This window comes from Adiantum capillus-veneris, chromosome 4, assembly GCF_014529385.1.
Source record: "Adiantum capillus-veneris isolate H3 chromosome 4, ASM1452938v2, whole genome shotgun sequence".
NCBI classification, from domain to species: domain Eukaryota; kingdom Viridiplantae; phylum Streptophyta; class Polypodiopsida; order Polypodiales; family Pteridaceae; genus Adiantum; species Adiantum capillus-veneris.
In genome coordinates, this window is record NC_140934.1 from 147,004,838 (window position 1) to 147,017,589 (window position 12,752).

Here is a 12,752-nt window from a genome sequence, read left to right on the forward strand (position 1 = left end):
CCCCTTGCCCACTCGCCCCTACCCAACCTTTATTCACCCTACCCCTCCTCTCTCGTCCCTTCCCAATCCACCTCCAATTGGCCCCTACCCAATCCCCCTCGCCCCTACCCTCTCCAATTGGTCCATACCCAATCCCAATCCCCTCGCCCCTACCCTCTCCAATTGGTCATACCCAATCCCAATCCCCGGCCCCTACCCAATCCAATCGGTCCCTACCCTCTCCAATCGGCCCCTACCCAATCCAATCGGTCCCTACCCTCTCCCATTGGTCCATACCCAATCCCAATCCCCTCGCCCCTACCCTCTCCAATCGGCCCCTACCCAATCCAATTGGTCCCTACCCTCTCGAATTGGTCCCTCCCCAATCCAATCGGCCCCTACCGCCTCGAGTTGGTCCCTATCACCCCTACCCTCTCCAATTGGTCCATACCCAATCCCAATCCCCTCGCCCCTACCCTATCCAATCGGCCCCTACCCAATCCAATCGGTCCCTACCCTCTCGAATTGGTCCCTACCCTCTCCAATCGGTCCCTACCCTCTCGAATTGGTCCCTACCCTCTCCAATCGGCCCCTACCCAATCCAATCGGTCCCTACCCCCTCGAGTTGGTCCCTATCGCCCCTACCCTCTCCAATTGGTCCATACCCAATTCCAATCCCCTCACCCCTACCCTCTCCAATCGGCCCCTACCCAATCCAATCGGTCCCTACCCTCTCCAATTGGTCCATACCCAATTCCAATCCCCTCGCCCCTACCCTCTCCAATCGGCCCCTACCCAATCCAATCGGTCCCTACCCTCTCGAGTTGGTCCCTACCCTCTCCCATTGGCCCCTACCCAATCCAATTGGCTCCCACCCCCTTAAGCCCTCGCCCCTACCCTCCCCTCACCCCTCGCCCCTACCCCCCCCCCCCCCCCCCCCCCCCTCTCGTCCCTACCCACCCCCTTAAGTCCTCGCCCCTACCTACCCCCTCTCGCCCCTACCCTCCCCTCCCTTGCCCTCGCCCCTACCCTCCCCCTCACCTCCCCTCGTCCCTACCCACCCCCCCTTCCCCCTCACCCCTATCTAGCCCTCCCTCCCCACCCTCGCCCCTACCTACCCCCCCTCGCCCTAACAAGCCCTAACAAGCCCTACCCACCCCCTCCCTTGCCTCAGCCCTAACAAGCCCCCCTCGCCCCTGGTCAGACTGGCATCCAGGTCAAAATGCTTGCTGGGAGCTCTATCCAGATGGACAGATGCCCAGTAACAAGACTGTTGGTGGCGGTGATGATGCCTTTAACACCTTCTTAAGTGAGACGAGATGGGAGCGGGAAAGCATGTTCCTCGAGCTGTGTTTGTTGATTTAGAGCCCACTGTGATTGATGAACCAACCTGGTTACTTACCCCAGAATTCACTTCATGCTTTCATCATATGCCCCAATGATTTCGGCAGCTAAGGCCTATCATGAGCAGTTGTCCGTTGCAGAGATAACCAACACATTTGAGCCATCGTCAATGATGGCAAAATGTGATCCTCGGCATGGTAAATACATGGCATGCTGCACAAAGGGGCAGAGAAATTTTGTGTAATCCTATCACAGTAGCAAGTTTATGAACCTTTTTGGCTGTTTCCTTGGGGCTTTCAAGCATTCACCTGGTTGCCATCACAATGCCGTTAATGCTTTTCGTTTTGCCATTAAGATGGAGCTTAACCGCATCGCGTTATTACTCGAGCTTCTGACCATCCCTCTTTTCGACAATTTCATCTGCAAGTGCGGACCAGGTCATTTTCTTCTCACTATAGTTATGGAGGATAAAGATGCGTTGGATCCAAACCGAGCATATCTCTTTGCTGAGGAGCCTCAGTCTGTTTTGCGGATTGGGATTCTTGGACTATGCAATCATATTGGGTTCTTGCCTATTCAAAGGCTTAAGGCGTTGCAAGCAGGACAGTGTTTTACTCCACTTTTGAGGCATGTAAGGTCATGGTTGGGCCTAGCACCTGCTTCAAGAAATGTACGGATGCAGCACCTAGTGGTTTTCTTTCACAGTTTTTTCAGTATTCCTCTCATCGAGACGGTGAGCGGTCTTGTGGCGGGCAACCTGTAGCAGGGCTACAGTGTCACTTTATAGGACATAGAGTTGGACAGTGGGTTACATTGGGACTGGTTCACACTAGACGGACCCTCTGGACGGACGTCTGGTCTGGGAGTGATACGTGGCAGGGTACCTACCGACGACCGACGGTGGCCTAGTGGACCTCGTGGCCAGGTCACCACATGGCTGACATTTATGAGCCGTTGGTGGCTCTTTACGGTGGTACATATGAGTAGTCGTTTGGGGTAGTTCTATTATCTTGTACGTAGTCGTCTAGAGCGGGTCTTACACAGAGCACATTAGCACCATCCCTGCACATCTGAGCCTCGACAACCCCATTGTACCTGTGAGTCCTGGGCTGGAGCTGTGAGTGCTGCCACGCCAGAGTCTGTACACGGTTCTTTGAGCTAGTCGAGTCCACATGTTCTGGTCCACTGTTGTTATCCATTGTTTCTGTGTTTCATTCTGTTTGAGAGAGTTTCCATTTGTTTGAGTGAGATTGTCTCGCACATTGCACTGAGGGGCACCCACACTGTAGAGAGCACGACATATTATCCGCGCTACATTTGTCGGTCGCTCTGATCCTGTATTGCTTTGGCTTCCTTCATTGCTGCTTCTCTTTCTGCTCTTCTTTCTGTGTGTCTGCGTTCCATTTCTGCCATTCTTTCTGCATGTCTGCGATCCATTTCTGCATTTCTTACTTCGCGTTCTAACTTCCTTTCCAGAAACATCTGGTCTAAAGCCTCCATAGGAGTCAGTGCAATCCTTGACGTAGATGGGGGAGAGTCGGAAAAACCTCATGGTGGGGAAAATTCTTCTTCGCTTCTCTCATGCTCATCACCTCCAGGCGAAGTAACCATTCCTCTTTGAGTGATGACCTTTCTGAAGTCGTGGGTTCTTGTGGTCTTGGGTTCTTAAGTTCACGAGGAACTTGGGTTCTTGGGGGTCTTGGTTCTTGGGGTTCTTGAGGGTCTTGAGGTTCTTCTTTTGCTTGCAAACCGTGTTTGAGAAGGATCTTCTCTTTATCCGAGTTCTACACTTTTCCGCGGGCGCACCCCTTGGCGGCCTTGCGCTCACACCAAGGTTTCTTTTTCCCACCTCACGTCGATTGGCCGGCCGCTAAGTGCACGGTCTGCTCTCAATGAGTGAAAAGAGGCACAAGGGAAGGCTAGACAAGCATTTCTTTCCTGGGATTCCTGTCACTCTTCAAAACAACGATTAGGAATCGACATGCCCAAGCGAACATGGGTTCGTGCAACCGCAACAAGCAAAAAAAATTCTTGTGGTTCTTTCCTTGAGTGATACAGAACACTGCCAAAGCTCTGATACCAATTTTAGGTGTAGCGGAATGAATGTTTGCACTTTGCTCAAGATGAGTGCTCCGAACTGTGCTCAAGGTTCCTTTTTGCTCTTATGGAAGGGAGAGCCTTCCGTTCTTAATGGAAAGTGCTATGATCACAAACAAAGTGAATGGACATTGTGCGTGCAAGTGTATGAGACCGAGAGATAGAGAGAAGAGAGATACGACACCCAAGATGTTGTAAAACCCTCCTCTGAAGGCCCCACTCTCGTCGGCCAGAGTGGTCTACTTATTGATTGCACAAAGTGGTACAATGACGATGCAATGGACTGATGCAACCTGGGACTATGTCGGTGACGACGACGGGGATGACAACAAGGACTTTAGGGCTGAAATCTGTGGTCTTCTATCTGCTGTCCATAAACACACTATGGCTGAAAATCTAGGACTGTTTTCAGTGGCTGAAAATGACTGTTTTGGCTGCGTTTTTGATGGCTGAAAATGACAATACTCTACAAGTCTTTATGGCTGAATCTGCTGCTATTCATGCATGCTGAAAACGCTGCCTACCTGCGGCCAAATGGGCTGAAAATAGAAAACGCTGGGGGCTTCCTGTAGCGTTAGTGAAAACGCTGGTTGGCTGGGGCAGTTGGCGATGATCAAGGCTGAAAACGCCAGGGCTAGGGTGAGGTGTGGCGATGATAGAAAAAACGCTAGGCTTAGGGAGGTTCTGGGCTCGCCAAGGAAGGCTTGGAGAGGTCTTGCTGAGAGAGAAGGGGTACCTGCTGCCTGAGGGCCTGTTGTGCTCCTTGCTCATCTGCCAAAGAATGCTAGCTTTGGTTTGCTTATATATTTTCTTAGCAAAATTGCCCTACCTACTTTTGTTGGAAAGTCACTCAAAAATAATAAGTGAAAAATGTCAAAAATAGGGAAAATACGCTAAATGCACTCGAAAATTCCCCTAACTGATTCTAATGGATTCTGATGGGAATACTGATGATCATGCTGTGTGCAACTAGAGCATATGCATCTATACCAAGTGATTGGACATGCACAGTCTACGAATAGACTCACAAAAGTGCCAGATCACTTCTAATCTAAACTTGACTGGACTGACTGAACCCTGATCATGTTGTAGCTTGTCCACGGACACATAGGGTTGGATGTGTCACGTGACAAAGACAAAGTTGTCACATAAAAAAATGGAATCTTTTAGAATATAAGGAATTTGATGGCATGTTATATATCAATGGATAGATTTCGATGAGTACATTCTAAATCCAAAAGGTCCGACAAGTTTTTGTTTCATTTGTAAAAATTTTAACGTGCGCCCGTTTTGGACAAGAGAGAGAAAGTCGAAGTCCTTTAGGACCCATTTGAGAGTCCAAAATTTCCCTAATGTCAGGCTCCTCCAGTGCCCAAGAAGAAGATTCAAAAGGTAAAAAAGGAGAGCAGCATTGGTGCCTATTTTATTCTGGTTTTGATGCTGGTTTCAATGAGTGTGATCTACTCATGGCTCGGGCTTTCCAGAGAGGAGTATTAAAGAGAACTTGGTGCTTACTGACGTGAATATCTTAGGCTCGGGCTTTCCTGAGGGAGTATTCATGTTAGTTGTAGCTCCTATGAATGTTATAGGCTACAGTCTTGGGAATGATTAGTTGTACTCTTGGAGCCTCCAAGTGATGTAGGCTGCAGTCTAGGAAGCGTTTGATTGTAGAAGGCCTCTATATCTCATTGCCCGGACCTTTTGAGGTTATGTGCAGGAAGAGTGATGACGGAATCATTGGATATCTCATGGCCCGTACCTTCGTGGATATTTTGGGAGGGAGTGTTTATCGGTGACTTTATGTTTTTATGTTATGTAACATGCATCTGTAATCATTTGTGTTGCATTGTGATTTGTCAACCACTGTATATATATTTCTAACTGGGTAAGATTGTCTGGGTATAAAGCTTTAGTGCATGAAGACACATTCACATTTAAAGATCAGCACGGTCTGGGTGTGATGGGTAATTTTGCTATGCTAGAATATCACGAGCTCCGATATGAAATAAGAAAACTGAATGATCCTCCGAATCACCCTCGGATAATTTTTATCTAGTTTGAGTTGTTTTGCAGACATAATTGCGAACGATTACTTTTCTTTCAAGAGGGGGGTATGTCACAATCTGCCGACGTGGAGATCCCAAGGAGCGAGCCACCCTACAGATCCCAGAACGAGGGACCTAAACCCTAGCAGGAGCAGAAGAAGAAGTAGGACTTATCAACTTACAGGTTCTTGCCGAGTAGCCTAAAAGTACAAGGGGCCCAACCCAACTAACAAGACTCTAGCCGATGGGGCCTTAAAGTAAAATAAAGCAACACACACACAAGACAAACTGCGTGTAGGATGATGGTGTGGCTTGCTCTACACAAATCCGTGAAATGCGCTAGCAACTGATGACGTGGCATGCTATACAGAAATCCACGAAATGCTTGGGAGCTAAGGACGTGGCATGTTGGATGGACATCCCCAAACAGCCTAACAGCGCTAACTTTTGGGATCTTGTAGTTTTCATGTAACTACTTTCAAATAGACCTACAGCCTTTAAATAAGTGCTAGGGGCTCATTTTCTGGCATCCAAAGGAAAAGGAGCAGAGTTGGGACCCTCGGATATTGTAACCTCTTGGAGCAATATAAAGAAATACCTAAAGGGGTGCCATGTTATGGAGCCATTGCAATCTGGGAGTGGAGCTCCACCACTCTGTATCTCGTATGAATTTTCTTTTACAGTTATTCGAATTATTTTGAATAACTATAAAAGAGAATTTTCTCTTTTACAATTATTCAAATTTTATAGTTATTAAAAAAAAAAATTAAGTGCATGAAGTCTGTTTAGTCTGTTTTTTGCCGCTTGCACGTGGTGACGTCCCTTTACACCCATTACACTAGTATAATTAGCAAGTAGATTAGAGGCTAAGCTAAATGCAAATGCAAAGAAAATTGTTCAATTTGGTGAGCAACGAGACTCAAAAAATCTAGCATAGAGGGTATAATTAGCAAGTAGATTAGCACTAAGATAAATGCAAATGCAAAGAAAATCGTTCAATTTGTGAGCAAGGAGACCCTAACTTTTCAACTCGCTCTGATACCAGTTGAAAGGTTAGGGTAGATAGATTGATGTAGCATTCATCATGTAATCATAATGTTTATAAAGAGAGATTAACTCAATACTCAAGAAACTAAAGTGTAGACAAATAAAACTTGATTATTCAACACACAAGATTGATTACAAGGCTTCTTATATAGGCATAGAATGTAGTGCTTTCACCTCTCCAATGGTCAATTGACTCTGCTTGAAAGGGCAAGATGCTAGCTTGGCCCTTGACCCTTCTACTTGGCTCTTGGCTCTTCGCATGACTCTTAAGGAATCACATGACAACACATGGTTTGTCACATGGCTCTAAAGACATGGCATCCTACATGGCAGTCTAGATGGCCAAAGGGAGTTGTTGTGCAAAAAACAGAGTAACAGGGAATGGGCAGAACAGGGCCCTCCCATTCCCCGGATGCCTTTCGAGGCAAGTCTTAACACTCAGAATGGAGAGGGGAACGGAACAGTGTTCGGTCCCCGAGCCAAACCGGAGCGGCAGGCAAAACGCTACCCAGAACGGGCGGAACAGAGATCGGAACACAAAACGTCCAGAACAAGAGTTTTTGAAATTTAAAAAAACGACCTTAAAAAAAAAAAAATTTGATTGTTTGGGCAGCATCTTATTGAATGTTGAACCAACCTACTGGGCAATGAGTTAGTGATTTACAATGGGGGCCTAGCTTCTCCTTGTATATAAGCTTTGGAAGCCTTAAGTATCCCCCTCAACAAATTACCCTACCCGAAACTTTGACAAATAATTAAAATACATAACTAAAGCCAAAATAAATATTGAGACCCGTGAGGTCCACCTTTCAAGAATACCTATATCACGTGCATTCAAGAGGTATTTATAAAAACCCCTCTACATACACACATCACCATGAATTAAAAGACCTCTTCCTTTATGAACCTATAACTTTTTTGCAATTTTTTAATTTTGTACCCCTCTTGTAGATGTAATTTTGTAACTCTTTGATGTAGTAAAAACCCCTCCCAGTGAGCTCACATGCTATACTTAAATATTTTGAGGTGGAACCCCAAGTATTGAGATCACATTGAGCTATTCACTTGAGATGCTATAAATTCAATACCCTCTCTACAACTCATAGTGGACATATGTAAGAAGACCAAGTTGATGAAGAAGCTACCATGGACACTCTAGCAACATAGAAGGTGTTTAAGCTATAGCATCTCAAGACAATTGTCCAATGTGATCCCAACATTTATTTTGGGATCACATTGGGCTATTCACTTGAGATGCTATAGCTTCAACAGGTTGATGTAGGACCGCTTCGCTCATCAGAACGGAAAATGAGGTAGGAACTATAAAGCTTTCCTTCCATCTCTCTGCTGAAAAGGGGAAAGGCATTTCTGTAGAATCTAGAAGTGTCATCTTTCTTTGTCTGCTCTTAAAGAGACCAGTATGCTTTCAAAAAAGCACACGCCTAAAGCTATGATAACACTGTAATGGCATGGCATGACGTGCCAATGGAAAAGAATAGACTAAACAAACTTTCAGCACTTCAAAACAATTGAACTCAGAGGAAGGGAAAATCAACACAAGCACGGAGTGGCGGGAGTTTCACTTCCCTACAGCAATGGCCCCAAACTATTGCTGAATTAGCTTTATTTGAAGGAAATATAAGTCTATGAGTTATTGGATTTATAAGTGAGAGGGTTTTCTCGCTTGAGACATACGAGTACAGATATTTCTAGTGTGTCATTCAAAGCAATGACGGGAGCACAAAGAACAGGATGGGTGACAGAGCATCGAGAAGTATTCGACAATCCACAACGGGCATCTCTAATGCGCCATGGGATTGGTGACATAGGCCATCGCGAAGGAGCTTATCCGTAAGTTCTGTAAGAAAGGACTAAGTGATGGGTATTCCTGATGCGTCGCAAAGTGGGTAATGGGAGCATCGGAAAGGAAATATTCCATGGTCGGGAGGAATTCCGAACTGGGATAGAATTATGCACAAGTAATGAGACAAGCACTTGAATGAAGATGGGTTTAATGTAAGCTTTGAGGAAAAGCGGTCGCTTTCTGAAAACGCGACTTGCTTTCTAAAAAAACGAGTTGCTTTTTGCGAAAGCATCTTTGTTAGCATTGCATCTGTGCATGAGACTGCATCAAGGGACACCTGGTTTGTGATCGCGTAAGCATGGTTTTCAACCTATAAGTTTTATTGAGTTTTTAGCAGGTTCATATCCTTTTTAAAGTTGGCCAGCCATCCACTTAATGAGTGGGCAGCCCATTTGCAATCACCTACCCATCGTTTCCTCTTTTTCTGCCAGGTACTTGCACTTACAAAAGCAAGCTAGCACCCTCAATTTGGGGGATTGGCTGGAAGGTCGCAGGATCAAAAAAGCCAGGCGCAAGAGTTCAGCCCATGCTGCTGCAGATTTCAGCCAAGACGATGAGGTTGCAGGATCAGAAAAGCAAGGCGCCAACCCTTCCCCCATGCTGCAGATTTCAGCCTAGGGGCTCAGAATGTACAACTGTATACAAAGGGAATACAAGTATGTATGCACTCTAGCTAACTCCATGCTATTATTATACTAGGGGTGTAGTATGGTATACATCAAAGAGGGGGTTATAAGCAACACCCTTAAAGAAATTCATGGGAGTCATCGGCTAACGGTAGAGCTCCATCCTCCTGCCATCCACCATGGTCACCACTCATTCTACACCCCTTATCACAATTTAATTAGTTAGGTTTACCTGTACTCTTTATTCTCATTTTCAGCTTTTGCTTTTTTGGGATGACAGAGGATACATCACATATGTACATTACTTTGTCGCATAGGCCGAGTTCGGCCTTTCAAAGACGTCAATAAAGTCTTTCTTTCCCTCTAAATGTAGCTTTAGATAGGTAGCTCATTTCACCAGTAGCTTTAGGCCTACTTTTTTGTTTCTCTTCGATTAGAAATTTCCTTTTGGTCTCATAGGCCACATTGGCTGTCAAATGTTTGGAGATGTTAATTTACTCCTCTCTGTCTCTCACTTTCATTAAGTTTTTCGATGAGGATGGGCACAAGTGCTTGAAAGAACAAAAAAGATTTGAGCTTTAACCTCGTTCTGAGGAGCAGACTGTAGCTCTGAATCATCTTCTTCTTCTGTCATCTCTTCTGTGTCATTCCCAACAGCATCATCATCATCATCATCGGTGAAAGTCTTTTTATGTTCCCAGTCTTCATCACCTGTGTTAATGTGTAACATAAGTGAGACATACCAGAGCCTATTTGTTTTCATGTCACAAAGTCATTGCACAACTTTTAAAAGTATGATTTTAGCAGCTCTTGCAAAGACAGGACTACCTCTTTTAGGCTTTTCATCATCAAATTCGTGATCATAGCCTCTTGCCAGTTCCTGTCCATCTTCATCTTCATCACCACTTTTCTTATTCATGTCAAGTCTTCTTTTCCTGTCCTCCTCTTCATCTGCATCCTCTTCCCCTTTGTCAGAAGATGCAAGATCATCATCATCATCACAAACCCTCAGCGTAAACCCACCACGACCACTGCCTAGAGTGAGATTCTCTGCTTCATCAAAAGCAGTCGCCCCTGCATTCGCAGCTTTCATCAACCAGCGTGGATAGCCATCTTCAGTTTTACGTCGATTCTGCATCTTCTCCTCTGCTTCCTCAAGGGTTAACCGCTTGTAGTCGGTAACTTTGTGGAACTTGTACCTGTAGAAGAAGCACCCAATGCCTTCTGCATTAACTATGCCCAAGAAATTTAGCCATAAAAGTAACTTATCTTTGGAATTTGAAAAAGAACTCTCAAATTTCTCAACGATGGCACAAATAGAGAACTCAAGAAGAATCTAAGCAGGATTGTCAGTAAGCTTCTCATGTTACACTCATAACTTTATTCCTCCTAGTGAAATTCCTAGTTGCCACTATTCTGACAGATGAAGTATACATATCCTACTGCAGATCAAATGAAAGCTCCCTTTTCACATATGTTTTACACCCCTGAACAGACAAATGCTGAAGACTTTCGGTGGCATTCCAGGACTTCAACCTGCAACTAAGAATTGCACAAGTTTGTTTGTTTGTTTGAGTATTAATTTGCTCATAATTCATATGCCCGAGATGTAGTTTTAAAACCGGAGTTTTGTTAACAACCAAAATGCGAACAATTCCATAAACAAAAATACCATGGACCTACAGGCATGGCAAGAGAGTTAGAACTACAAAATTTTTGACCAACATACCATGCACCTGCAGGAATGGCAAGCATGTCCCCTTTATGCTTCGACAGAATATAATATGAAGACTGCTGTCCACCTTCCAATGCTCCTCGAAATGATTGTTTCCTGTGACCATTTAGAAGCCAAGACTTTACTAATTGGTTCTCCTGTTGAATGGGCAAAGACTTCACTTTGCCCTTCTGTTGCTTCTCCTGTTGAATGGGCCAATACAAGGTATGAACATTGAATGCTTCATGGACGAAACTCCTGTATAGCATAGCTATTCACCTTACCTGCCCAGGCTGTACTACATCAAAATTAAATCAAGCACAGAGGACATACCCGTGGCGCCTCTGAAACTCGCCGACTTTGTAAACCCTCACGCACCATGCTCCAGTTTGGCTCATTGCCTTTTTTCTTTGTGAAGAACGGGACACCATGCAAAAATCTACCAACAAAGAATGGCTTGGTGGTTGGATAGGCATTAATATTGCATTCCTGAAAAGGCCACAAGTCATGGAAAAGTGAAGTACACAGTGAAAGCTCTTGAAATTTACAGGAAAACTGCCATTAGCAGGATCAAAATAAGGGGCAAACTCAGGATGTCAAAGCAAAGGGTGTCAAGAAGGTGAAAACACAAGTGATGTTGAATTCGATATGCAGATGCTAATAAGCCTGCTCCAATCAACTTGGGCTATGGTGTCCTGTGAGAAAGGCACAATGGGAACAGCGCCTAAATAAATAAAGAAGAAGGATTTTTGGCAAGGTCTTCTAGAGCCCAAAATCGATCTATGAAACAAATCAATGTTAGATGGTGGTATCCCATCTCATATCCCAAAAAGTAAAATGAACAAAAACTTGAGTTAACACTGAAACTAGAACAATAGGAGTACACAATAACCCAGAGAGGTAATGAGGATGGAGCTCTAAGGCTGTGGGCTCAGATTGCAAGAGTATATGCATGGGGTGTACAAGCACGACATGCTAGCTCCATGTATCCTGTCCCAATTTTCAAGTCTCTCTTGGTCGACTGCATGTAATTGTATATGGTCTTAAAGAACCAAAAGACGAGCGCAGCAGCTGCCACATGTCTTGCTTTAAAAGCCCAATGACAAGTATCACCTCCATGATTAAAGGTGAGGAGGAAGATGAAGCCCAACTAAAAATACTCTCTGACAAGTATCATCTCCATGACCTGCCAATCTCTCTCTCTCTCTCTCTCTCTCTCTCTCTCTCTCTCTCTCTCTCTCTCTCTCTCTCTCTCTCTCTCTCTCTCTCTCTCTCTCTCTCTGTGTGTGTGTGTGTGTGTGTGTGTGTGCCTGAAATAACTTACACGAATGAGGCGAGAGAAGGGAACTTCACAAGTGGGGCAAGGGGTGGCGCATTCTATCATACGTTTTCCGCAGGGAACGCAGAGATTAATGTGGTGACAAGGGCTCATGAAAAGGTTATTGGTGCAGCCACAAGACACACACCCAGGCTGTTCCTGTGTTGCCATTGCTTCTGCGAGTCTTTCGCTCTGTCGTCGATCCGTATGCCGGTCGCGCTAGTAAGCTGACATTTGCTAGCAGCAACTATATTAACAGAACTTCACAAGTGTTTTTCAGTAGGCCATCCGACCATGCAGTGCTGCCAAAAAATGGAAAATTATAGTGTGATTATAGCTCAATCAAAAAACGATTTAACTTTTTTTGGTGGGTCAATTGTAGGTAGGAGGTACCCAATTGTAGAAAATCAAAAAATCGATCATTAGTGGAAAGTGGGAAAAATAAAATATTTGTGAAAGGGTGCTAAGTAGAGTTGGTTTAAGAAATTAATCTGCATAAAATTATCGTGGTAGCGCAGTTCAAGAGTGTCGCTCTATGTGTGTGCGTGAGATGATGGTCTACAGATGGAAACACAGTGTCAATCTTTGTACTGCTTGCATGCAGGGCAAGTGCGCATGAGGGGTGCAGTGCAGAGGAAAGAGGGCGACTCAGCTTTGTAGGGTGTGAAGGAGGCAGAAGAGGGCGAGGAGAGCAGGGGAAACCAAGACCATGGTAGGA

At 45.0% G+C, this 12,752-nt stretch overlaps 1 protein-coding gene across 1 annotated transcript in view; it reads right to left on the reverse strand.

The window, feature by feature from the left end:
* The window catches only part of LOC147460130 (transcription initiation factor IIF subunit alpha-like), a 29,257-nt gene extending 17,049 nt beyond the window's left edge, over window positions 1-12,208 (reverse strand). The window contains exons 1-5 of the mRNA XM_086509965.1: window positions 12,041-12,208; window positions 11,050-11,205; window positions 10,732-10,919; window positions 9,831-10,201; window positions 9,586-9,713 (exon numbers count right to left, since the gene is read on the reverse strand). Of these exons, the coding sequence (XP_086366091.1) occupies window positions 9,586-9,713; window positions 9,831-10,201; window positions 10,732-10,919; window positions 11,050-11,205; window positions 12,041-12,205 (1,008 nt within the window). The 5' untranslated portion in view covers window positions 12,206-12,208. The remainder of the gene's footprint in view (window positions 1-9,585; window positions 9,714-9,830; window positions 10,202-10,731; window positions 10,920-11,049; window positions 11,206-12,040) is intronic.
* Between the last annotated feature and the right edge of the window lie 544 nt (window positions 12,209-12,752).